Here is a 27,297-nt window from a genome sequence, read left to right on the forward strand (position 1 = left end):
AAGGGAAAACATGAACTTTGTTCTTGGGTGTTGTGTGTTTTTGTTCTGGTTTTTAAATGTAGAGAAAATGTACATGCTCAATGTAAAATTCAACAGCAAAGACAGAGACAGAGGAAAAGTGAGTCCCTTCCTCACTGTCCTTGTCAGAGGTCCCCACTGTGCCTCTTCCAGCCAGCAGGGAGGCCTGTGATGTCCTCCCTGGCAGGCTGTGAGTGTCCCCAGGAGTGCAGAGGAAGGCATCCCCATGGAGTTTCAAGGCTGGGGGCCCTGAAAATAGGCTTGGAATTAATTTCAGAAATTCAACTGTAATATTGATGTCATAAGATCTCCCTTCCCAATTGTGGGTTAAGAAAATTTGTGTTTGTTTCTGGATAACAAAGAAAAGTTAAAAATATTTCTTTGATTCAAGATTAAAATAAGCTTAGACATTTTGTTTATAGATTCTCAGGTGGTTTTAGGAATTTGTTCTTCTCCGATTCTGTAGGGGAATGTTGGTACTCTTACATAGCTTTATACTTCATGAAACTGGAAAAATATCTAAACATTTTTCTACTCATTTTTTGAATAATGGTATAAAATACTTTATGCTTCCAGAAACTTGGAGTGTGTCTTCTAATGTAATATAGTGTCTGAATTAATACTTTTAGTAAAATATATCTTTAAAAGTTAATTGTACATTTTAAAACCTCTGAATAAATTTGAGTAGGAAATCTCAGAAACTTGATTCTAAATATTAAAAGTATATTTTTCCATGGGAGAGAGAATATAATTGACAAGTTAGTGTGATTGTTAGTGTGCTTTCTCTGACGTTGCTTTGTTCCTGCATCCACTGCTGTCATTCCAGGGATGTCCATGGAACGCCGGGCACCAAAGGGCCAGGCAGCATCCCCCTACAGGACCAGCACTTGGCCCTGGCCATCCTGTTAGAGCTGGCCGTGCAGAGAGGCACGCTGAGGTGAGGCTGTGGGCTGGGGGCTTCTAGGAGGTGCCTCTGTGTCCTGACATCTGTTGTATTTTGTGGCACTTCATCAAATTGTTGTGATTGCAAACCTGTGGTGTGGAGTAGTCAGAGAACCCTGTCCCAGGGCCCTCTCTCTATTAAAGCTAGGTCCAGTTATGTTTTCTTCCCTTCCTTTTTTATGCTCAGTTTTCTAGTAGTCTAGGAACTGTTTCTTTTTTTTTCCCTCTTAATTTTCTTCAAATGATGGTTTTTATTGCATTAAGAAATCTCCCATAGAAAGTGCTATTTGAACTTAACTATTCCTATCAACAGAAGGCGGATGTCTTGCACCAGGTTCTTGGCCTTGATTCAGTGATTGTATTGCCAGGAATAGGTTCTATGGCATTATTTTAGTTTCCTTTCATATCCAAAGTATTTGTTCACTTTTATTTAGTTGCTTGCTTTTATTTTGGATGAACTATGACAAAAAAAGTTAATGTTTTTACCAGTGAATCAATATCTTTTCTCCTTCAGCCAAATGTTATCTGCCATTTTGCTGTTGCTTCAGTTGTGGGACAGTGGGGCACAGGAGACTGACAATGAGCGGTCTGCCCAGGGCACCAGTGCCCCCCTTCTGCCCTTGCTGCAAAGGTTTCAGAGCATCATGTGCAGCAAGGACACACCACATGCAGAGGGGGACACACACGTGAGTACCGCAACAGAACTTTGTGTGTAGGTGGTACGCTTCATTCTAGTCATTTTAGAGGGTTAGTCTTTTCTAAGCAAGACCAGAGTGTACTTCCATGGCAGTGGCTGTCTCTGGAGGGGTGTATATGTGGTGAATCAGAAGAGACAGGCATGGGAAGTCATGGTATGGGTCACGTCAATGTGGTAGAACATCACATGAGCAGCAGTGAGTAGCCAGAGCCAGCTGTGATCTGTAGGCCCCAGGCTCTGTGTTTTTGTTTTTGGATTTTGTGTATTTAGTAGGAGGAATTTATGTCTTGACATGGGTCAGCATACTTTTAGAGATCCGTCTCCTGCCACGTGGACCACGCAGCTTGCTTTCTTCTGACCAAAGCTGTTGAGCCAGCCCTTGGTGTACGTGGATTAGCATTCACGTGTTCCCAGCAGCTGCCGTGTTGTGCTTTGCTTGTTGAAGGAGAATCAGTTTTAAATGCAGTGGAACATGTGAGGAAGACATGTTTACCTCCATGAAGGAGTGAGTTAGTAGAGGAATGGACAGTATTTCAGGGGCAGAGCATGAGAAGTAGGTCACTGTTGGCACTTGCAGTAAAAACGCAGGGAACCAGTGCTGAAGCTGAAGCTCAGGGCGGTGTGCAAAGGAGCCCTGGCTCCCAGTGGAAGTAAATAATCTAGCAGGAATCTCACTGTCCACACTGAGGGAGACCACACCTGCAGTCATTTCATTGTCCATGCTAGTTTCTGCTTAGGAAAGCCAGGTAGATGTCCATCCCCCATCTCCTCCATTGTGCTGTTGTTGGAGAAGGCTCTTACCAGCGAGCCCCAACTTCATCATCAACACAGAACCACGTGTGAAACACACACTTGTAAATAAATATCAGAAAAGAACAAGGAAAATAATGGCTTACTTTTTTTTTTGGCCCTTTCTGTGTGCTGGGCGCTGTGGGAAGCACTTCACCTGATTGTTACTGTGTTTAGTCCCAGCCATGCTCTTTATAAGGGGTGCGTGGAGCTGGGGAGGAGCAAGGGTGCCAGCCCTGGCCTGAACCCCAGGATGTTGCTCTTCACAGGCACAGAAAGACTTAGCCATTCTTCAGAATGAATGACTTTGCCTAATTTATTATTTGTCAGTCTTTAAACTAATAATAATAAGGCTCTTCTGCCTTTAGAATAATTAGAACTCTGACTTAATTTGCAAATAAAATTAGGTTTTCTCCAGAGTGGGAAACATTTAGATTAAAATAAAGAGTTTTTGTTTTTAGTTTTCAAAGCCAGGTGGAAGTGCTGTGCTGTGTTTCTGTGGAGCCTGTCCTGGTTCCTCTGGGGTCCTGGGCCATGTGCCTGTAGGGTGGTTTGGCAGTGTTAGTAATCCATGTGGAGTAATAAATGTATAGATGTACAGTCAGTGTTGTGTGTGTTTATACAGCAGGTGTGTAACTGTATCATCAACCTTGTCATTTGGCCAAAACAAGCAGATTCACAGATAACGCATAACTGTAAATACCAAAATGTAAAGAGTAGTTAAAGCTAATCGTGTTACTTTAATGTTTTCCAACATTTCTGAATGTTTGTTTACTTTTCTTCTTCTAGCTTTTATCTGGCCCTGTGAGCCCCAACGAGAGCTTCCTCAGGTACCTCACTCTTCCGCAAGACAACGAGCTAGCCATTGATTTACGACAGACAGCGGTGGTTGTGATGGCCCATTTAGACCGCCTGGCTGCGCCCTGCATGCCTCCGCTGTGTAGCTCACCAACATCACACAAGGTTTGTGCCAGAGCAGTTTTCTTTATGTGTTCGGTAGTTAGTGCCGCTCCCGGAGTCTCCTTCTTGGTGTGTGTGGAGACATACTTTTTTGGTATTGGTGGTGGAAGCTAGCTGATAGTTTTTAAACCTACAGTTTAAAGTATTGTCAATGGTCAGAGGGAGTGATGAGCAAGTGGAATTGCACAGAGCTTGAGGACCCCACGTAGGGTTCTGGGTTCAGACTCAGGTCACGTGTCCCCAGAGAGCTCAGCTTGATCCACACCACCTAGGCCATCCTGCCCTTTGCAGGCAGGTACCAGAGCCTGAACGTGGGTTGTCCTAGAAATTAATGCTGCTTATAAAAGTCACGAGTGTGTTTACATCGCATATATTAGGTGCATGATGTATAATAGTAATGGTAATAAGTAGTGATATATGTGTGTGGGGAACCTGTGTGTGCAGGCCCCAAGAGGACCTCATTTATGCTGTCACATCTGATCGTCACAGCGTATTCCCATTGTATCTATGAGAAAACCACAGTTTGGAAAGGTAGTATACTTTGTCGGGGGTAACACAGAGAAAAACCTGGTTTTGAATCCAGGTTTCTCTACCTTTTTATTTTTAATATGTAGAGTATTTGTTTAATTTTACTGTCATATTTTTTCAAATAAGTAATATAGTCACATAGTTCGAAAAATCAAGATTATATGCAAAGACACGTGGTCCCTTGCACCCATCTATGCCTGTTCTCCACCTGCTTGTTCTCACTTTTCTGGTCTGCTCTATAACCTCTCATTGTTCTCTGGAATGCATATCTTAGTGGTAGCATGTTACTTTACTTTTGTAGCTTGTTTGTTTCACTAAAAATATATAGGGGAGAGCTTTCTGTATCAACTAACATAGTTTCTCTATTTTTTTTACAGCAGCTTAGTATTCCATGTGTGGATGTATCTGTTTTTTTGTTATTGTTGTTTTTTTTAATGAGTCTCCTGTTGGTGGACACTTGGGTTATTGCCAGTAACCAATAGTGTAACAAATAGTAAAACAAATGGTGCTGTAGTGACTGATCTCTTACGTGTGTTTCTCTGTGCGTGTGTGTGTGTGTGTGCCTGTGCACAAGCACCAGAAGCATGCATCTGTTGTGAGCTGGTTATCATAATTACCCTGTACAGCCAGGGGTATATGTTTCCCTGCCTTATGCTTGGGATCTTGGGTGTTTGCCTGTTGTGGTGCACAATGGTAGCCTGGTAAAGACTGAGCATTTTGAGATATTTAGGGGTCATTTGTATTACTTTTTAATGGGCTCTGTAAAAAGGAGATGCTGTGGAAAAATAACCTGTTCAGTTGCTTCATCTTACCTGTTAACTGAGGTAACACAGAATGTAATGAATTGTTTTGATGTTTTGAAATAGCTGCTGCTTTTCCTTTACTTACTTTGTTTTTTAGCTCATAGTATCTCAGTGTTACTCCTGGATATTTTCTTGCTGCTGTAAAGAAACGTTTAATTATTTTCTCATGTTACAGGGATCATTGCAAGAAGTCATAGGTTGGGGGTTAATAGGATGGAAATACTATGCCAATGTGATTGGCCCAATCCAGTGTGAAGGCCTTGCCAACCTGGGGGTCACACAGATTGCCTGTGCAGAGAAGCGCTTCCTAATCCTGTCACGCAATGGCCGTGTGTACACACAGACCTACAACAGCGACACGCTGGTGGGTGTTCTGCGAACTGTGCCTGCATGCTTCCCTCAGTGGGTGGGGTCTCTACTTCAGATGCTGTTAGGTCTGGTCTTTCTTTAAGTCCTTTTATTTCTGAAGGTTAATAAGCCTCTGTTCATTGATACCATTAGGCATGATTAATCTCAGTCATTATCATTATTGCCCAGATTTTGGGTTGCTAAGATCAGGAAATCCTTATAGTGAAACCCATTGCCTATCATGATTCCTGTTTGTAAACCAGCTTTCCACGTGTAAACTCATTTGACTGTGGGGCCCCATGTGGGGATAAATTGGGACATGCATTTTCCATTAAAAGAAGGTACTCCAAGCAGTGTCAACACTGTTCACGCCTCAGAACACTGGGAGGCCATCTGCTGCTTCATTGGTGCTGGGTGGGGTGGGCTGGGGAGCTGGCCAGCAGTGCCAGAGGCCCAGGCTCTTTCATTTGCATCAGGGTTTGTTCAGGGAAATGCATTTGTAGAGAGGGATGCTGTTTTCATTAGCCTTCGACTGATGGCTGCCTTTCTTCCTGTTTTCACCCTTTTAGGCCCCACAGCTGGTCCAAGGTCTTGCCTCCAGAAACATTGTAAAAATTGCTGCTCATTCCGACGGTCACCACTACCTGGCCTTGACAGCCACTGGAGAGGTGTACTCCTGGGGCTGTGGGGATGGAGGACGGCTTGGCCATGGGGACACCGTGTACGTATGGTTCATTCCTGTAACTGACATGCTCTCCTTTTATATTGCCATATCCAAAACAGGATGGAAAATAGAAGTGTGTCTGGGTGTGTTCCAGCTGTTCCACCAACACGTAGGGCTAGGGTGGAGAGCGATGCCATGATGTGTCCGCTCCTTGTGACTGCTTGGGGTCCCTACCCACAGGTGGAAGGTGACATGAATTGGCCTTCCTTCTCTTCTCCTCCAGCTGCAGCAGCTACTTTTTGCTGCTCCTGTTTTATCTACTCTAACAGCAGCCCCACCATGGAGTTTTCTAAACCCCCTTCATCCATACTTTACCATGTCTCCAATATAGAAAGTCCTCCTTTCCTTGAACTATAATATCATTTTCACAGGTGCAAAAATCAACAGCTTCTCAATATCTTATTTGGCAGAAGCTTTTGATTACTGCTCACAAGCCACTGGGCAGAATCCCAAACCATGAGAAAAGCAGAAGGTTGTATACCACCTGGTACATTTATACAAAATTCAGAAGTGCCCCAAACTTGACAATGTTGTAAGGGATTCAGCCAAACTGTAGTGAAAAATAAAGGATTGATAACCACGGAATTTAGAGTTGTGGTTACTCTCATCCTGGAGGAGGGTGGGGATGGCATGGGGCACACAGGACTTGAAAGGCAGTGAGGGATAGGACAGGGGCGCAGGGATTCTGTTAGTCTTTTTATTTCCTTTATGATATTTACTAGGTATAAAATACTTTATAATAAAATAGCTCTCAGCTGAGATTAAGTGCTAGGATGAGCAACTTGTCCCTTACTCTAGGAATTCAGGGAATGAACTCCTGCAGATGGCAGGAATTGGAGAGAAACTTTAGGGGGAGTTGAAGCTTGAGCTGAACTAGAAGGGAGAGGTTGCACGAGAGTAGGCTTGTTTGGCTGTCCCTGTGTGCACCCGCGCCTCTGTGTGCATTTGTTTGTTGTGCAGATTAGTGGTCACAAAGTGAGTGACTTTGGCTTTGAAGGGGCCAGTATGGGCTTGTATAGATTCTCAAGAAAATGTTATCAGACATAGGAAACAAATTGTGGATTATAAGCATAGGACATGTTGTTAATTTTGAAATTTCTTCACCTAGTAAGACTTTTCTATCCTAATCCTTATTGCTTCATACTTTTCATTTGTAAAACATAGATAGCGCATGTGCCTTAGTAAACCCTGCTGGCTTCATTCTGTCCACACTTACTTAACAAATACGTGAGGTTTACGTATAATCAGATGCATCAATTTGAAGCGTACAGCTAGATGGGTTTTGGCAAGTGCATGCAGTTGGATAACTACCACAATCAGGATTCAGGGTGTTTCTACTGCTTTCGGGCTCTCCTGTACCTTTGCCGTAGATCCCTGCTCCCCACCTCCATCTCTTGGCATTCTCTGATCTTCCTTATATTGCTATTAATTTTTCTTTTCCAGAATTTAATATAGATGAAGTCATATAGCATATAGTACTTTGTTTCTGGCTTCTTTCACTTAGCATAGTGCTTTGAGATCCAGCCATGTCTTTGGGCATATCAGGAGTTCATTGCTTTCTGTTGCTGATGGAACACAGTTTTGGACCATTGTGAATAAAGCTGCTGTGGACTGTGTCATACAAGTTTTTAACAGAGACTCTTTTTATATTCCTGCTGGATACCATGCTGGCGTTGGGTTCCGGCTTAACAAAAAGTCATGGAGGTGTCAGGTGTTTGAATTCTCTCTTCCTTAATTATTTCATAAGGTACTTGAAAGGCAAAACTGTCCTGATGCTGGGATAGTCTATTACTGATAGTGAATTTTCTTTGCTAACACAGATAAGAAATGCCAAGAGCATATTCACATTTGTTCCCTTCCTCCCCGCAGGCCTCTGGAGGAGCCTAAGGTGATCTCCGCTTTTTCTGGAAAGCAGGCCGGGAAGCACGTGGTGCACATTGCATGTGGGAGCACATATAGTGCAGCCATCACTGCCGAGGGGGAGCTGTACACCTGGGGCCGCGGGAACTATGGCCGTCTGGGCCATGGTACGTCTGCCCCATGCGAACATGAGCGTGCAGTCGGGGTTGCTTCTTATGGGAGGACTTGAGTAACGATAGTCCTATCTGTTTGAAGGCTCCAGTGAGGACGAAGCCATTCCAATGCTGGTTGCTGGGCTTAAAGGACTGAAGGTCATCGATGTGGCATGCGGGAGTGGGGACGCTCAAACCCTAGCTGTGACCGAGAATGGTAGGTAGAGTGCACCCCACTCTGGGCAGGCTCTCGAGGACGTTGATGGCTACTTTCCTGGAGGGAGTGAAATTTGGAGTAGAGGGAACCTCACGAGGCTGCCCTGCTCTGTTGTCTGCCTTTAAGTGGGTGCGGTTCTCATTGGCCTTGGTGAAGAGGCCAGGGATGCTCCAGGACTTAGGCTTGCCTGGAGCCAGATAACGTTAGTGGTTCTACCCTTCCTACGTGGGCATTTTATGTTTTAACTAAAGTGAGAGTCAAAATGGAATAATTGACATTCTGAATCATCTCTGGTTATTGTTACTACATTTCCTAATGTTCACCCACTCTTAATTCCCTGTCGTAAATCCTGATTAGTCTCTGTGTATTCTGTAGTCTTATGTTACATGGTTTGATTGTTTTTTGTGTGTGGTGGTGGTGGAATAGGAAGTCAGCTTTATTCAGGAATACCCGTGACCTGAGGAGAGATGTTAGGCTAATCCATCTCTCCTGTTTGCTTGTTTTTAGTTTTAGTTTTGTGTTTATGTTCATTAGTGAGAGTGTACTAATTTTTTTTTTTTTTGAGGGTACGTTCATCAGGTTCAATGGCTAGAATCACCTTGGTTTTTTTACAAATATATTTGTCTGTTAGTATTCTGGCATCGTGGTGACTGTGAGAACCTCAGCTGGCTCTCTCCTGCAGAGTTCGAATGGCAGATTGAGAATTGACTGACTTTTGGGAGTTCCTTTGGTGAAAGATTAAAGATCATTTCAGGCACTTTCATATATATACATACATAGAGATCCCATTGCCACTGGTGGATAGATGAGGTCATAGTCATCTTGCTCCGGCTATGAAGTGTCCTGGAGCAAAGATGGTCTCATCTGTCATCTAAAAGGCCCCTTCTTCTGGCAGGAAGCTTTCAATTTGACATCTCGTCGTCGTTTTTAAATATCCATTACAGATTTAATAATATACCCTATAGAACTTTTAACCAGGAAGCTGCATTAGAATATTGTCCCTGCATTCTCTGTGTGAAATTGCTATGTTAGTAAAGCTTTGTGGTGATGTATCTTCTTTAAATAGAGCCATGGACATTGCCCACCTTACACTGGTATTTCTTTGGTACAACTTTTATACAAGGGTGCTTCAAAAAGTCCATAGAAATATTTGTGTTTTTCTATGAACTTTTTGAAGTACCTTGTAGGGAAATGTTCCTGCCACACTATTATTTTTTGAGCTCTGATACAGAAGAAACATCCTGCTTTGTGCAGTGTGGCCTGAGGTGATGGGCTCACTGAAAACATTGGGGATAGTGGGGAGTTACCATGTGGGATATGGGAACAACATAATTTAAGCCAAAGCATATAAAAGTACACACACTGTCTAAAGTTTCTTTCATTGACACCTGATTTTAGTTTAGGTTAGGCAGTGGCGTGTGTTGCACATAGAGTCACGTTGGAACGCAGCCATGCTAGCTCGTTTGCATGTTGTCTACAACTGCTTTTGTGTGACAGTGGCACAATTGGGTAGTTGTGACAGAGACCGTATTGCCCACAAAGGCTAAAAATATTTACATCTGATCTTTGGAGAAGATGTTAGCTGATCTTTGGTTTAGATTATTTAGAATGGGAACTTAGTCACTTATGGAACAATCTGATTTTTTCTAATTTCTTTTTTCTTTTAATCGTTTTTACCTGTACATAATTTAACCATTTTTTTTTAGCAATTCATTTTATTGAGTTTTTAGAAAGTATCTAGCTTAGTTTTCAGATTAAAAAAAGATACTTATTTTTGCAATTGTATTTCATCCTTTTATGTAATATTTAATCAACTTACATAATCTCGCTGACAAGTGCAATTGGGAGCAAATTCAGTGGTATGGGGGCCTGTGGTCAGCATGTTCGTGGTCATATGACCTTGGTCAGCAAAAGCGTGCAGGCAATGAGTGAGAGGCCAGTGAGCTCGCACAGTGTGCTGGGGCCTCAGGGACAGTGTTCTGTGGAGGCAGGGGAACTTTGGTTCTCTGTTCAGTACGTAGTTGAAGGAGTATCACTGAGCTCAAACTCGTAAGAGTCAGGACTTTGTTTTTCATTTTATTAAAACAAAAAGGAAACCTAGCTTTTCCTTCTTAATTGCTTTTGTATCAACCTGAAGTACAAACTAGATTTCATTTGGTCAGTAACCACCTGAGTCGTGTTAACTATATACATTGCTGGTTTAGATTTATGTACATTACTGGTTATATTATTTTCAGCCATTTAAAATTTTCCATTAAAATGTATGGTTATTTGTACTTAAATACATTTGTATCTTTTAGGGCAAGTGTGGTCTTGGGGAGATGGCGACTACGGGAAACTAGGCAGGGGTGGTAGTGATGGCTGCAAAACGCCGAAGCTGATTGAAAAACTTCAAGACTTGGATGTTATCAAAGTCCGCTGCGGAAGCCAGTTTTCGATTGCTTTGACGAAAGATGGCCAAGTTTATTCATGGGGAAAAGGTGACAACCAGAGACTTGGGCATGGAACGGAGGAACACGTGCGTTATCCCAAACTCTTGGAAGGCTTGCAAGGTGAGTGAAAATGTAAACTTTTAAAACCCTTTAGGGTAGTTTCTTTAGTAATCTTTTAAAGTTAGCAGGTTTTTTTTTTCTTAACCTGACATTCCTTGAATGGACTGTCTTTTGAAACTTTTACCCATATCTTGGTAGGTATGGAAGATAATTGAAAAGTAGTTTGTCTTTGTTATAAAGTGGCCTTGAGTTATACTCACCAAATTAAATTGGAAACCCATTCAGTTTCCTATCCTGGAGAGCTCTTTCTGTGCTGGGCACCTGCTCAGTGGACTTGGCAAGGGTAGCTTCTGTCTGGTGAGGCTGCATGTACTTTGACCACAGACGCTGCTGAGACCGTGGATATGCATTGTGCTGTGTGGCCACTGTGGGAGGTGGGATCAGGTCCACTTGGGGTGGTTTCCATTTGAACCTGTCCTTGGCAGGTGAATCCTGCTTGGGTGGTTGAAAAGCCATCCAGCATGTGCTGTGGGTAGAGGAAATAAGTGGGAGCCATGGCACTTGGGCATGCAGGTGCCTTCACAGTGTGGCTGCCAGTACAGGCAGAGAGGAGGACAGGAGCATCTGCAAGAAGACCCTGAGGTGCTTTTATGGCACTCTCACTAGGGATATTATACTGTGGGAAGTGGGGGCCATCAAAAGCATGATGATAGGTCTGTAGGAGGAATTTTTTTTAGTGGGAAACTGGGTTTTTCTACACCCCTTGGCCAGATGGTTTTTAGGTAGTCTCCATCCTCATGGAGAGCTGGTGAAGTACAGGCGAGTTGACAGGAAAGCAGGGAAAAAAGGAGAGGTTGGTGAGGCACATCAGATGGGGTCGGGTCATTAGTGTTTTCTTTATTTCTGGAGTGGGCATCCTTTTCTTAAAGGGCCAGATTGTAAGTATTTTAAACAAATGGGCCTAGCTAAGTTCCAACACAAGTTTATTCACAAAAACAGGCCTTGGGCTGCATTTGGTGCAAGGGCTATATAGTCTGCTAGATCTCTGCATTAATATATTCTTCTTTGTTAATGTTTTTGCTTTTTTATCAAGGGGGTTTGGATGTGGGATTTTTAAGAGACTTGCCAGTTCCTTTCCCCATCAGTTTTATCGTAAAGCATGTTAATACCTTGATGACTAGGAATTCTGTGTGCTCATTTGATGTTTATTATTTTCCAAGTTATCTGAGAGAAGTTGTAGAGTACTGCGTATTATGAAACTGTGTTTGAATTCCATTTGCTGCCTTCTTTGTATCCCTTTCATTAGTGAAGGAAATCAACTTCCTTAGCTACATTTATTAGATACAGAAATAGCTTACTATGAGAGTATTTGAATTATTGTTGATATAATCTTTGTTGTTGTTGTTGCTGTTAACTTATGTAGGCTCTTAGGGTAGAATTGTTCCCCTTATTGTAGCAGATTTTTCAGCTGAATCATTTTATATGTTGACATTTCTCAGAAACATGCCTTGTGTTGGTCATGTTAGATTTACTAATAAGGAAAAATACAGTATTTTGCTAACACAATTCAAACAGAAAAACTTTTTTATTTTTATATCATATGACTTGGGGAGAAAAATAGATTTTCATTTAAGAAAAATTCCTCAGTGAAGCATGTGCTTTGCATGGTTATACCTGGAACAGGAGAATATGATCTAATAGTTAATTAAAAAATACACTTGTCTCTCTCTGAATGAAAACATTAATAAGGACAAGAAAAAAAATAACTGATCCTTTTCATACCCTAGCATTATTTTGTTTATAGGCTGTGGGTCTTAATAAATTGTAGCTGGTGAAATATGAGTTCTAATAATGTACTCAGAGTAAATGAATTGTGCTTAGTATGGAAGCAAAAAATTACCCCTAAGGAGTTAATATTAAATGCCTTGTGACCTCAGTGGCCTGGTGTAAGTATCTTTATTGCAACGGTAGTCATGGGCTTGAAGCTTCATCTGCATGCTCTTTCCTTGTAGGGAAGAAGGTGATTGATGTGGCAGCAGGCTCTACCCACTGCCTGGCTCTGACTGAGGACAGTGAGGTCCACAGCTGGGGGAGCAACGACCAGTGCCAGCACTTTGACACCTTGCGTGTGACCAAGCCAGAGCCTACTGCACTGCCAGGACTGGACACCAAGCACATAGTTGGAATTGCCTGTGGGCCTGCCCAGGTACTGAGTATATAGCTTAGTTTTGTATTTTGTAGAATATTGGATTGCAGTTGTTCATTGCTAAGTACAGAGTAATACCATTGATTTCTGTGTGTGGTTCTTATGCTCTGTAGTTGTACTACATTTACTTATTATAACATTCTAGGAGTTTTGCTGTAGTTTTGTTGGCATTTTTTTTCATAGACAGTTATACTGTGTCTGTATAGACAGAGACAGTTTTATTTCTTCCTCTGCAATCTGTATGCCTTTCATGTCTTTTCCTTGCCTCTTGCCCTGGCCAGGCCTTCAATGTGATGTGGATAGGAGAGGTGAGAGGGTCCCCTCCTTGTTCCTGATCACAGAGGGAAAGCATTCAGTCTTTCACCAACTGTGATGTTAGCTGTAGGATTTTTTTGTAGATACCTTATTATCAGATGAAGGCAGTTTCCTTTAATTCCTATTTTTTTTGAGATTTTTTTATCCTGAGTGGATGTTGAAATTTGCCAAATGCTTTTTCTTCTCAAATGATGTCATGTAGTTTTCTTCTTTAATCTGTTAATATGTTAATATGGTGAAATGCATTGATTGACTTTCAAATATTGACCAAGCCTTGCATTCCTGGGATAAACCTCACATGGTTGTGTGTATTATTCTTTTTATATATTGCTTGATGTGGTTTGTTAATACTTCGCTGAGGATTTTTCTGTTGATGCTCCTTAGGGATATTAGTTTGTGGTTTTCTTTTCCTGTGTTGTCTGGTTTGATTTTATATCAGGGTAAAGTTGGCCTCATAAAAAGTAGGCAAGTCTACTGCTTTCTAGAAGAGGTTGTGTAGAATGAGTGTTTTTCTTCTTTAAACGTTTGTCTGTGAATCCCTCTTAGCCTGAAGATTTCTTTTTCAAAAAGTTTTATACTACAAATTCAACTTCTTTAATAGATATAGGACTATTCAGGTGATCTATTTCCTCTTGGGTGGGTTTTCCTGGTTTGCGGCACCCAAAGAATTTTATCTAAGTTGTTTGACTTTTGTGTATAAAGTTTTCCTTAATATTCTCTTACTAACATTTTGAAGTCTATAAGGTTGTTACCAGGCACAGGTCTGGCTGCCTGCCCACTTTCAAAAGCAAATCACTCAAAAGTCAAATTGTTGGTGAAAATGGAAGTCAGCTTTTATTCAGGAATTCAGGTGACCTGAGGAGAGATGTTGGCTAGCCCAACTCTCCAGTAAACCTGAAGGACAATGGCCAGACTAAAGCCATCTTGGAGACTGAGATTTATTGAGGGGTTTTTAAAGAGGGTGTGAAGGGAATGGAACGTGGGAAGTGAGAAGCAAGAGGGAGGGTGATGTGAGCCGTGGAGGCTTCATACAAGGTCTCAGGTACAAGTTCTCACCAAGCCTCCATCTCATTTCTGCTCCTGTCCTTGCTGTTATCTCATGGTCCTGCTGGAGGGGTAGAATCAGCCTAGCTTTACTTGGTTTCCCTTGAGTAGTACATGCAAGTTTGCAGCTCTAGGCTAACTGGAAAACAACTTTACATTCATGTAAATAATGTCATCTTGCCCCTTAACCAAGGTTCAAAATATCAGATAACCATGGGAAAAGAGGGAACTCAGAGAAACACATACCAAGGGAAAAAACTGTCCTTTTAAAATCTTTTAGACCCTATGTGGTTTTAGGTCCCAGCATGGCTTCAGTCCTGCTCACTCCAACAGCATGTGCAGTGATATTCCTTCTTTTATCCCTTATACTGGTAATTTGTGTCTTTACTCTTTTTTGTCAGTTTTGCTAGAGGTTTATCAATTTTGTTGATCTTTTCAAAGAACCATCTTTTAGTTTTGTTAATTATTCCCTTGTATTTTGCTTTCAATTTTGTTGATTTTTGCTCTGTTATTGTTTTTCACTTTGGCTTGCTTTGAGTTCACTTTGCTCTTTTTCTAGTTTGTTAAGGTGAAAGCTTAGATTGTTGATTTTATACCTTGTTTTGTACTGTAGAAACATTTGATGCTATAAATTTCCCTCTAAGCAGAGCTTTAACTGCATCCACAAAGTTTGGTATGTTTTCATTGTGTACAATTCAACATATTTGCTAATTTCTCTTTCATTAATGGATTATTATGTTGTTTAATTTCTAAGTGGTTGGAAATTGTTCTGTTATCTTTGCATTACTGATTTCTATTTTAATTTCATTGTGGTTGGAGAACAAACTACATGATTTCAGTTTTTAAAAATTTTTTAAGATGTGTTTTATGCTCAGGATATGCTCTATCTTAGTGAATGTTCTGTGTGTTCCTAAAAAGAGTATGTATTTTGCTATTGTTGGGTGAAGTGTTCTGTCAGTGTCGATTAGAACCAGTTCATTGATGGTATTGTTCAGTTCTTCTAGATCCTTGATGACTTGTTTGGTGTCTTTTTTTTTTTTTTGTGACCGGCCGCACCAAGCGCACCGGCCATCCCTATATTGGATCCGAACCCGCGGCGGGAGCGCTGCAGCGCTCCCAGCGCCGCACTCTCCCAAGTGCGCCACGGGGTCGGCCCTTGTTTGGTGTCTTAATAGGAGGGTAGTGTACATGTACCTAACATTTCATTGTCTACTTAGAGTTACTACCATACCACTTCAAGTGGTTGAGATCCTAACTGCCAAAAAATTTGAGAATGAAAAGATTTTTAAAAAACTTTTTACTTTTTTAGGTGTGCCAAAATGAGGTGGTGCTAGTGAAATGGGAGAGGAAACTGGAAGCTGGTAGTGAGTGAGCTAGACAGCTATGACAGCACATACACATCCAGGCAGCTAGAACGATGGATATGTAATAATGTCAGGTGCCTTTGTCATGCATAGTGGTGAGTCTCTCCTGCAACAGACCAACTGCTGAATTTGAAGATTCATTTTAGGTTCTTATGTTTCTTCCGTAGAGCTTTGCTTGGTCATCTTGTTCTGAGTGGTCCATTGGCCTCCGTGCCCCTTTTGTGGTGGACATCTGCTCAATGACTTTTGAGCAGCTGGATCTCCTGCTGCGACAAGTGAGTGAGGGGATGGATGGCACCGCTGACTGGCCCCCACCTCAGGAGAAAGAGTGCATGGCCGTGGCAACGCTGAACCTTCTACGACTTCAGGTGTTAACGATTTCCCTTCCTCCTGCTCCTCTTATTAGTGTCTTAAAGATTTGTAAGAATGTTTACACATATTGAAGGGTGTGGGTTTTAGCCCTTAGGGTAACTGCTAATGAAAAATTTAAAGTATTTTAAAGTAGGATTGTGATAGAGTAGTGTGAATGAGACTTAAAAAAGCTTTGGTCTGGTTATTTTATGTTTATCCTGGAACCAGTCTCTGCATGCAGGTAAGGGTGTGTATGGGTTGTGTTATTTCTGCTGTAATCAGCTTGGAGGCATTCATCGGGGATGCAGTCTCAGATTTACTGTTGTGTGTGGAGAAACGACTGGGTGAGTGACACATGAGGTGAGGGACCAGTGCCAGCCTTTCTCTCCTCTGGACTGCGAAAGCTTTACTCAGTAGGCTTGGCTCCAACGGCAGTACCTTCATTTCCTCACAGTGAAGGTTATGGTTAAGGTCAAAATAAAGCTTACAAAAATCTTTCTTTCTTCCTTTCCTTCCTCCTTTCTGCCCTTCCTTCCTCCCTCCCTTCCTCTGAAATTTTTGGTCATTATATTTTTCTTTGACTTTATTTTTTTTATTTTTTATTTTTTTGGTTTTTCGTGACCGATAAGAGGATCGGAACCCTTGGCTTGGTGTCGCCCGCACCGCGCTCAGCCAGTGAGTGCACCAGCCATCTATATATAGGATCCAAACCCGCGGCGGGAGCGCCACTGTGCTCCCAGCGCCGCACTCTCCCGAGTGAGCCACAGGGTTGGCCCGTATTTTTCTTTGACTTTATGATAAGATCCTGTAACTTAATGACAACAATGTAGTTTTTAAAAATTTTTCTTTTTCCATCTCTTTAATTGTTCATAAGTTTTTAAATTTGATTTCTGAACTCTAGGGGCTAATCATGTTAAATTATTTGCTAATTCCACAAAGCATTATGTTAATCAGTACCCCTTTGTCTCAAATATGTAGGGGATTATAGGATGCATTAAACCTAAATGCACTCTTTTCGTTTTTAGTGTTGTAATTGACAGGCACTCTCTTATTACATGGGATCTAGGACACTGATTTTGTGTGCCTCTGAAAGAAAAATGCTCTCAGGTGCAGTTCTTAAGATACATTCTGAGTTTAGAGATGTTAAGACATGAAAAAAAAGTACCTTTTAGGAGTAGGGAAATTTTTAAACTTCCCTCCAATTAATTATCATCAACATTTTTAACAGGCCATACTGACTCAGATAGGTAGGCTTTTTGCTTTTTAGTAAGCAGTTTGTTTTCTCATTGTTGCTTATGTTCCTCCTCTCCTGGGATCAGCTGGTTTCCTTCTTGCTGAGGTTCCTCCAGTAAGTTTCTGCATCAAGGTCTGTGACAAATAGTCTGAAAAATAAAAAAAATCTGTTTACTTCACCTCTCTTGAGATAATTCAACAGGCTTAGCTTTTAGGTTGCCTGTTACTTATCAGCACTTCGATGATGTTTTGCTGTCCTCTGACTTTTATTGTTGCTGATGAGAAATCCTACATTAGTGTAATTGCTATTTCTCTGTAGCCAATTTCTCTTTCTTTTTGGTAGCCTTTCAGATTTTTCTCTTTGCAATTTTAATACATTATTTCTAGGTCAAGATTTATTTTTGTTTGTATAGCCTGAAGTTATGATTCTCATTCAATCTGAGATTTTGTACTATCATTGTTTTGAGAAATTTTCACTATTTACCATTGAAGTTGCTTTGTCCTTTTTTATCTACTTTCCCTATGTAGCAGGCCTACTAAATATATGTTGAACTTTCTCATTTTATCATCCCAAGGGTCACAACTTCTTTGATATTTTTCATCTCTTTTTCTTTCTGTTCTGCCTTCTGGATGATTTACTCAGCTGTCTCTTCCAATTCACAAATCCTTCCATTAGCTCAGTGTCCCTTATTACTGAGTTGTCCATTGATTTAACAAATACTTATATGGTAGACACTGTTTAAAATTGTCTGGTTAGGGCAATTGTCGGAATCCTGCTAATGTAGTCAATTTTTGGGCTAGGGCCCATAGACCCTTCAAACCTGTGGTACAGACTAGGTCACAGACCCTTCACATGCCAGGTTGGGTCACCAGACCCCTCACATGCCTATCTGGGTCATAGACCCCTCACATGCCAGGCTGCATCACCAAATCCCTCACATGTCCGGCTGGGTCATCAGACCCCTCACATGCAGGTCCATGAGTTAGGTAATGGGGAAGGCTCTTGGCAGCTGTTGACAGATGACACGAACTCAGTCCTCAGCTTCCTCAGTAGCAGCAGCAGCAGCTTACAGCAGCCTCCAGCAGCAGTGGTGGTGGCCTCCCAGAGGGTCCCAGGTACCCAGGCAGCAACAACTTCCAGCAGCAGTAGTGGCCTCCCCGTGGCCCTCCCGAGGCACCATGGATCAGAGCCACTCGTCCTTTATACTCAAGTCTGATAACCCAGGATACCTGGGTGTGAATTAGACAATCCAGGAACACCTGAGTGCACATGTGCAGTTACCTTAGACAATAACCAAGGAACAGCTGGGCACAGGTCCATATTTATATCAAATGTTCGGCAAAATTCTGAACATCTGACGAAGCCCTGACCATTTTCTTTTACTTTCCCTACAAAAACGCTTAGCAAATGTTAACTCATCAAATCCATGTAGCGGCCCTGTGAGAGGTGGGAGCCTTGGTCTGTGTTACACAGACAGGGAAGGGCATCGGGCTCCATGTGGCTGGCAGCTCCAGCTTAGAGCCTTGGCCAGGCTCTGCACACTTCTGTCTAGAGGGTTTTGTTTCCAAAATGGTTTTTCGTAGTTCTAGAATTTGGTCTTTTTCAAGGCTTTCATTTTGCTCATTATATTCTCATCTTCTGGATTCTGTTCCTTCCTTGACCTCTAAGAACATTTTTCATATACTTATTTTGTGGATTCATTTCAATTTTTTTATTGCTGCCTTCTCTTGGGGCATGTTTTTCTTCTTACTCTGTCTGTTATTCTTCCTCATGGTGGCTTTTAACAGAGAGTGCCCGACCCTTTTGACTCTGAGGACACCTTTAGGAAAAGCTTTTCTAGGGGTATCCCTTTGCCCTTTGCTGTCAGGGTGTCTCCAGAGGACAGTTTTACATTTGCCTCTCTGGGGTCCTGTGAGCTTCACAGGCTCTAGATAAATTTTGATGTTTGTCTCTTGATTTGTGGTATCTGTACCTAGGGAGTATACATTTGATTTCACATCCACTCACAAGACAGGCTGGGTCTCTTATTTCTTGTGGGGTTTCTTTCTACCCAAAGCCTGGTGTGGGCAGTGTGATGCTCTCTGGCTGTGGTTGGCTAGCAGGTAGGTGATCCTGTCCTGAGCGGCTCCCAGCCTTTTGCAGGAAGCACAGGTTCAGTGGGTTATTGTGGGCAGTTTGGGGGCCACTCCTGTTCCTGTGTGGAAGTTCGCTTGAAGCCCAAAGACTGTGCTCTGCTTTCTGAACACAGAACATCTTGGCTCCTGCTGTGTGCGTCTGAGTTTAGTTTTGCCCTTGAGGAGCTTCCTTGCATACTCTCAATTTTGCTATCTAATTTTTAACAGCTTTGTGGTTATATTATATCCATTGTTTCTCTGTTTGGTGCAGATTTTGGGGGGTGAGGTGGAGGTTGCTTCTACATTGTTTAGTTCTCTCTGTTGATCTTGAGATTTTCCATATACATATACATAGCTGGGGTAAAAAAAAATCCTCTTATAAAATACCTTACAATGGATTCTCAACTATTGTGGGTAAGATTTCTTAAGTCCAGTTTTTAAAAATATATATACTGAGAAGTTATTTTATTTATTTAAATAATACTTTAAATTGAGTTTTATTGTCTTTAATAATATTTTGAAATTCACTTATTTAAAGGGGTTCTAAGTGAAAACTGTTTTTCTTCTTTCAGTTGCATGCTGCCATTAGTCACCAAGTTGACCCGGAATTCCTTGGTTTAGGTCTGGGCAGCATCCTCCTGAACAGCCTGAAGCAGACTGTGGTGACCCTGGCCAGCAGTGCGGGGGTGCTGAGCACTGTGCAATCAGCCGCCCAGGCCGTGCTGCAAAGCGGCTGGTCTGTGCTGCTGCCCACTGCTGAGGAGCGGGCCCGGGCGCTGTCTGCTCTCCTGCCCTGCGCAGGTGGGCTTTGGCGAGGAATGGGTATGGGTGTAGCTGTGGGTGCTGGGAGGGGATGGCATTTCACTCAGATTGGCAAATACAATTTTCCTGTTCTAGTTTCAGGCAATGAAGTGAACATAAGTCCGGGTCGTAGATTCATGATTGATCTCCTGGTGGGCAGTTTGATGGCTGATGGAGGGTTAGAGTCAGCCTTAAATGCAGCCATTACTGCAGAAATCCAGGTATGGTCCTAGGAGTGCATGTGAGCTGATGGGGTGGTTTTACCTAGCGGTGATCTGGGATTGAAAACACTGTACTCATACATGTGAGGAAATAACGACCTATTGCCAGAATTATTGAAAAAACTAATACATAAAACTTTTAGTCACATCCAAATATTTTTTTCAAATTAAATATCTTTTATTGTACTAATAAAAAAAAACGAGGTATTGAGTGTGATAGAATGCTCCCACTTTAAGTGTCTGTTACAGTTAATTAGAGATACCTCATTCATCATTTAGATCTTTTCCATCACCCAGAAAGGTCCTTGTGCCCCTTTGTAATGGCAGTCATGACATTCCCCTGCCTCTCTGATTAGATGAATTTTTCCTGCTCTGAATGTCCTCTTTTATGTCTGCTTTCTTTTGTGTTGGATGGTGATTTCCAGATTCATCAACATTGTTGCATGTATTGCTACTTTATTTTTATTATTGAGAAGTATTCCTTTTATGCTTATAGCACTATTTGTTTATTCTGTTATTGAAGGACATTTGGTCATCTCCGGGTTTTGACTATATAGAGCTGCTATGATCATGCTATGTACAAGTCCTTTAGTGAGCATGTATTTTTCCATTGGGTAAATACATTGGAGTAGAATTTGCTGGGTTCTAGGGTGAGTGTGTTTATAGTTCCCAAATTGGCTTTGCCATTTACATTTTAACCAGCATGTGTGAGAGTTCTAGCTCTTTCCTGTCTTTTCAAAGCAGATAGACTGCACGTATGGGGCAGATCACATTGGATGTTTGTGAGAGCCAGTAGCAGAGGTAAAGATTTTAGGGACTTCACAGAAGGAGGCTGGAGACCATCAGCAGTGGCAGTGTGGACATTGGTGGGTTCATAGGAAGAATAGTCTGTTTAGAAACTGAGCAAGTGAGCAGTGGGGTTTCTGACAGGGGGTGTGTGGGTCAGTGTCATCAAGCATGTGTGTTAGCACGCAATAGCTGGAACAACAGGGCTGTGGGGCAGGGCTCAGTCTAGCCTGCCGTCACACCTGCTATTGAGATCACTGGTAACCAATTTCTGTTTTATGAACTACAGGATATTGAAGCTAAAAAAGAAGCACAGAAGGAAAAAGAAATTGATGAACAGGAAGCAAATGCCTCAACATTTCATAGAAGTAGGACTCCATTGGACAAAGACCTTATTAATACGGGGATCTATGAGTCTTCTGGAAAACAGTGTTTGCCTCTGGTTCAGCTCATACAACAGCTTCTTAGGTAAATAATATTAATCGTACTATATTTTAATAGGTAATTGTTGATTTTCATATTTAGATAGTGAAATCTAGCACTAGGCCCTCAAAAATGTGTTTGGCTTTTGAAAGATACTCTGAAAATTACATAGGATAGGTTTTAGGGTAAAGAGCAGACTCTTAAATATGGATGAGAGGAGAGTTTGGAGTGTATGAGGAGATATTTGACATTTTCACAGAAGAGAAATTGTAGTGTGCAGTAAACATGTAAAAAGATTCTTGTCCTCATTAATAAACAGGCAGGTGCAAATGAAGATCATTGTAGTAAGGTTTTTTTTTCAAACTGGTTGAATTATTGCTTCATTCTGTATATCACAGATTTACATATATAATATATTGAGGAGGGAATTAAAGTATAATGCCTTCTGAACTGAGAAGGAAGCAGGCAAATCTAAGTTTGTGTGGTATACAAAGGTGTTTATTATAGGGATGACTTCCCTACAGGCAAGTTGCATGCAGCAAAGAATCAGACGTCTACAGTGGGTCACAGCTGTAGTTCTCTGGGTTTAGGTGATGTTTATATAGCAAAAGCTATGTTTGTTTGGGTTTTTTAAAATGAAAAATATGTAAATATGTTTAATTTTTTTCATAGCAAAAAGTCTTTCTGAAAATAACAATGAAAACTTTTCTCAGTACAAAGGTGACATTACTATTGAAAAAATACCAGTATGGGGCCGACCCCGTGGCGCACTCGGGAGAGCAACAGCGCTCCCGCCGTGGGTTCGGATCCTATATAAGGATGGCCGGTGTGCTCACTGGCTGAGCACGGTGCGGCCGGTCACAAAAAGACGAAAAAAAAGAAAAAAATACCAGTATGAAGAAAAGGTACATATTTGATAGGAGAAAAATGATTTCAGTGAATCACAATGTCTAAAGTTTGCAATGAAAAATCTGCAGTAAAGATTTATGCCTTTTTTCTTTTCTTTTCTATTTTTTATTCAAACAGTACAAATAGTATTGCACATAACAACAAATAGTTGAGGTAATAGCCTTCAAAGAATCGACTAGTTCAAGTAAAACCTCTATTACTAAAATAATTTAAAGAAAACAGCTAACGAAAAATAAGTTGATAACATCATTCACCAGAGGTCTTGTGATCCAGATGCAGGGGGTCTTGTGATGTTTAGTGCACAGACCGCTGACACCACCTTTGGTAATGAATCATTCACTCCCTGAAACCCGTGTTCCCTTTACGCTTGCTCTAAGGTTCAGGGACCAGTTTTCCTCACCTCACGCCTGTGCAGGCTGCTCCTTTGGCATGGAGAGCCTGGTCTGTGTTACCTGTGCTGTCTAGTCTGGCTATCACTCATCACAGTTTGCTGATTAGCACTCGAAATGTGTTCAGTGTAACTGAGACACTGAATATTTTATCTGCTTATATGCCTGATTTAGTTATTAGAAAACTTTTAAGTGTGATTGGAATAATTTGATTTTCTGAATCTACTTTTTATTTTTTAAAAAATTTATTTATTTATTATTATTTTTTTACATTCTAAGATGTTGCAGAGCCGTTGAGGGAGAGGGAGAGGGGGAGAGGGGATGGGGGAAGGAAATAGGGTGGGAAGAGTAGGAAGGAGAGGGGGCTTGGTTGAGGCCTGTGGTACCCCCTTCATTCCTGAAGGGGAGCCCAGGGCACTTCCTGTGGCAGCTGGGTGGTTGTCACTGGGCTGGTTGCAGATGTCAGGGGGACGTGGCTAAGGCTATTGGCTCCCCACTGCCCCAGCTTGGGATACCAGGGCGCTTCCTGTAGTGACTTGGTAGTTGTTGCTGGGCTAGTTGTGGGTGTTGGGCTGCAGGGGGCGAGGCTGAGGTCCTCAGCCCCCCACTGCCCTGGCTTGGGAGCCCAGGGGACTTCCAGTCCTTCTAGGTTTTATAGGTGTGTTTTGGTGGTGTCAGACCTGTTCTGGTTAATATCATACTTTGTCTCTGATATGTGGGTTTTTTTTTTTTTCTTTCAGTTCTGTGTTGGATTAGTTGCTGTTCCCAGCACTTAAACTCTGCACTGGAATTAATTTGTTGTCCTTTGCTTACTTGTAAAATGGAGGAACTTCCTGTGGGGACCAGCACTTGAGCCCTGTGGTTGAGCTAAATTGCTGCTTTGCTGCTGATTCCCTGGGGAAGGCTTTTTGTGCAGCCCAGTTTTTAATTGTTGACCTTGTAAGCCCTTCCAGGGCTTGTGAGGTCCGGTATACCTGGGTCGTATAGAGACTCTGGTCTCGGCCTGAGTCTTTTCAGAAAACTGCACCCCATGCAATTCTATATTCCTGACCATTCTCCACTGAGTGGGCCTGTGCTGACTGGAGGGCAGATCAGTTGTCTGTGGCCCCTCAGTCCTGTGAGGGTCCACCAGGGCCCTCTTCTCCCCTGCTGCCTCCAAGCAACTTCATAGAAAGCGCACAGCTGTGGCTTTTGCAAGCTCCTGCTCCATGTGCTCACCAGGGCCAGACTTGAAGCAGCCAAGACTTGAAATTTTGAGAGCTGTCCCTTCTTTCTTTCATCGCGTCTTCTCCTGCCTTCACAAACTCCATAGGTCTCTCCTCCTCTTCCCCTGAGCGCTAGCAGGCCCGGCTTGGCTGTCTTTGCTTTTTAACAGTTGTAAATTGGTTGGTTTGTGGGAGAGTGTGATGCTGGAGACTGTCTATTCTGCCATCTTGACCTGAATCTACTTTTTTAATTGTACTTTTTATGAGTCTAAGTGCAGATAAAGTATCTTTGATTGAAAATTTAACCGTCCGAATTGAGCACTAAATCACTACATATGTAAGATACATAATGGCTTTTGATGTCAATGTGAAATATCTCAATAATTCTTTTTATATTGGTTTCATGTTGAAATGGTAATATTTTCAATGTGTTGGGAAGAGTTCAGGTGACTAGGTGGCTCGCTGGGGCCCCGCTTCTGTTGGACCTTACTGCTCTGGGCCCGACGCTCAGGTCACTCCTGTGTCTTCCTCTGTACTGAGTGTGTCTTGTTGGTCCTGTATGGCACATTGGTTTCACAGCAGATTTATAATAAAGATGTACCTATTTTAAAAATATGAAACAAAAACTTCAGCATAGAAATAAATATTGCCTCACAAAAATTTTGGAAAATAGAAAAAGAAAAATGGATTTATAGCTTTTCACTAACCAAACATTTATAATTCAGGCTGTTTTCATAAGCGTAGACAATGTGCCCCTCTCCTTGCATGGATAGACATTATTTACTTACCTTAAATGTTGGTGATCAAAAGATACTTTGATGTGTCAGCTTGGCTGATGCAGTTGTTGAAAAATAGTCTAAAGATGTAAAAGATTTTGGAGACATTTCATGTCCTTTATTCCTTGGAAAACTTGGATTGAAGAAATTGCTGCTTGCCGAGAATAAGCTGTGAAACAGGTTTGAGAGTAACTCTTCAGTCTTATGCTGGCAAGGAGCAAACAGGATACCATTTATATTTGAAAATAAAAAGCTATGAGTTCTTTGTAATTAGTGAACCCCATCAGAATTACACATTTTGATTTTGGTTCTGGATTTTATGTTAAGGAAATGAGTTAACATTTTATTGTATTTTACTGTTTTTTGCTCCTTCAGGTGTAGCATAAATGCCATATTCTAGGGAGGTTTGTTCTGTCTCCATGTTGTTAGAAGGGCAGATTATCAGGTAGTGCAGGTTATCAGGTAGCACAGCTGAAAGGTGAGTCTAAGTGGTGGTGGAGGACCCATTGTGCTCCTCTGTGTAGTGTGTGACAAGGGTGTGACATGGCACGCTGGCCCTGTACTCCTCACTCCTCCTTCTCAGCCAGTATATGGATGCCAGTGGGGTTGCTGCGGGGCTCCCAGCCATCAGCCCCCTGTGACACCTGTGCTTGTTCACGTTGCTGGTAGTTTCCTGATGGGATTGCCAGTTGTTCTCAACAAACCTGCTGCCACATCAGGAATCTAAGAAGTGGGGCCAAAGTCATGTACTTGGCTGTGGTGTTGTGCAGAGATCCCCCACCCCCCTACCCCCCTGGCTGGCCTTTCAGTGGTGGCACCAACACTCCTGGAGGGGACAGGGCTGTGGGATGGGTCTGGAACCAGGTCCTGCCTTGGCTTTTCCCCACCTCTCTGCCGACTTTCTACCTCCAATAGCCTACTCTGTCCTTTCTATTCTCAGTGACAGTGATCAGGCGTGGTTCTCCTGCATCTGGAACTGTTCCTGTGTGCCAGGGTCTTAGCAGCCTGTCTACTCTAGTCTGCTTTCATGCTGGTGTAAGAGTTAGCTTCCTCAAACACAAACAAGATGTCGTTTTCCTTTTATAATTTCGTTGGCTCAGTGTTGGAAAGTGCAGTACCACCAGCCTGGCACTCTGTTACCTGCAATGTTTCCTCCCAGCTTCCTTGTTCCTCTGCACTCTGGTCATGGAACCAGAAACGCTCAGTGCTCTTCTAAATGCACCTTCCAGGAACTCACATTTCTTCTCCTTTATCCGAATCCACTGATGGTTTATGGCTCAGGTCACGTCATGCCGATGCGATTGGAGCCTCTGTTCCCTCCTTGCTGCTGTGTTCTTTGGGCACCTGTTATCCTGACTTGTGCTATTTGTAACTACTTTGGTGTTCCTTCCTGTACTCTCTGAGCCCTGGGTAACCGCCTCACTGCCCACCCTGCTGCAGCTCTGGAGTAGGTGCTGAAAGTAGCAATGCAGGCAAGTCTTGTCTTTAAGACTCGTATCATGTTTATATTTGAAATGCAGCTTTGGACAACAAATAATGACGTTGTTTTTCCTTCCAAAGGTTTGTACAGAAGTATTCTTTTTAAAGCAAGATTCTCTGTCATTTTGGACTATTCCACGCAGCTGCATAGGAGCACATTTTTATAGCAAACAGGCATCATGATGTCTCAAAGTCTTCTGTGCTCCTCTGCTCAGTTTTGATTGCGGTTGTGCTTGTTGCAGATACACGTGACAAGCATTTGGGGAGGAAAGCCAGCTGCAGGTCACCTGCTTGTATGATCTGTGTTTCTGGTATTAGTTTATATCATGATTTACCCCCTACCTTTTTTCTTTTTAACAGAGATAACTTGTTTAATTTTGCAATCTTCTTTTCCCTTGTGTAGAAACATTGCTTCTCAGACTGTAGCCAGATTGAAAGATGTTGCTCGTCGGATTTCATCATGTCTGGACTTTGAGCAACATAGTCGTGAAAGATCTGCATCCCTGGATTTGTTACTGCGTTTTCAGCGTTTACTTATCAGTAAACTTTATCCAGGAGAAAGTATTGGTCAGACCTCAGATATTTCTAGTAAGTTGCTTAAAATGTGAAAGTGTCTTGTATGTATCTGGGGCTTTTTTATTTAGGCTTTTTAATGTGTCTACCCTGTATGCCCAGATGTGTAGTTCATATACTGTTAAATGCACTGATTTGGGGGGCTTCATTTTGCATCTACTGTTTTTTAGTCAAATATTTCTGTATTAGACTCATTAATACTTTAAATTTCATTGTTTTAACGTTTAAATTCTTTAGACATCAGAAATAATATACTTTATGTTCAGTTCAGTCTTACAGAAGATTTATCAGATTTTTTTCCATGTGTTAGTTATGGAACACTGGAGACTAACCATGATGTGAGTACTAAACAGTGACAGACTATCAGTATGTCATATTGGGAAACCAGGTGGGTGTAGTGGGAGAAATTGTTGTTTGAGGAAGACTGGGTTTCAGTTATAGCTCTGATTAGTAGCTGTTAGACATTGGACTAAGTCTCCTGGGGCCAAAGATTTGTCATCCACAGAGTTGGAATAATCCCTGAGGGTGCCTGTGAGATTTAAAATAGGATAGTGTGTAAGTGCTCAGCGCTGTGCAT

At 42.0% G+C, this 27,297-nt stretch overlaps 1 protein-coding gene across 4 annotated transcripts in view; it reads left to right on the forward strand.

Moving 5' to 3' along the window:
- The window catches only part of HERC2 (HECT and RLD domain containing E3 ubiquitin protein ligase 2), a 239,052-nt gene that overhangs the window by 65,949 nt on the left and 145,806 nt on the right, over nucleotides 1-27,297 (forward strand). For all 4 annotated transcript variants that reach the window (XM_063091718.1, XM_063091721.1, XM_063091720.1 and 1 more), the window contains exons 8-21: nucleotides 845-955; nucleotides 1,475-1,646; nucleotides 3,236-3,409; nucleotides 4,913-5,101; nucleotides 5,655-5,806; nucleotides 7,679-7,836; nucleotides 7,925-8,038; nucleotides 10,339-10,590; nucleotides 12,543-12,736; nucleotides 15,627-15,827; nucleotides 19,731-19,959; nucleotides 20,056-20,180; nucleotides 21,256-21,434; nucleotides 26,551-26,735. In XM_063091718.1, coding sequence (XP_062947788.1) covers nucleotides 845-955; nucleotides 1,475-1,646; nucleotides 3,236-3,409; nucleotides 4,913-5,101; nucleotides 5,655-5,806; nucleotides 7,679-7,836; nucleotides 7,925-8,038; nucleotides 10,339-10,590; nucleotides 12,543-12,736; nucleotides 15,627-15,827; nucleotides 19,731-19,959; nucleotides 20,056-20,180; nucleotides 21,256-21,434; nucleotides 26,551-26,735 — 2,435 coding nt within the window. The remainder of the gene's footprint in view (nucleotides 1-844; nucleotides 956-1,474; nucleotides 1,647-3,235; nucleotides 3,410-4,912; nucleotides 5,102-5,654; nucleotides 5,807-7,678; nucleotides 7,837-7,924; nucleotides 8,039-10,338; nucleotides 10,591-12,542; nucleotides 12,737-15,626; nucleotides 15,828-19,730; nucleotides 19,960-20,055; nucleotides 20,181-21,255; nucleotides 21,435-26,550; nucleotides 26,736-27,297) is intronic.

This window comes from Cynocephalus volans, chromosome 3 (genome assembly GCF_027409185.1).
Source record: "Cynocephalus volans isolate mCynVol1 chromosome 3, mCynVol1.pri, whole genome shotgun sequence".
Classification (NCBI taxonomy): domain Eukaryota; kingdom Metazoa; phylum Chordata; class Mammalia; order Dermoptera; family Cynocephalidae; genus Cynocephalus; species Cynocephalus volans.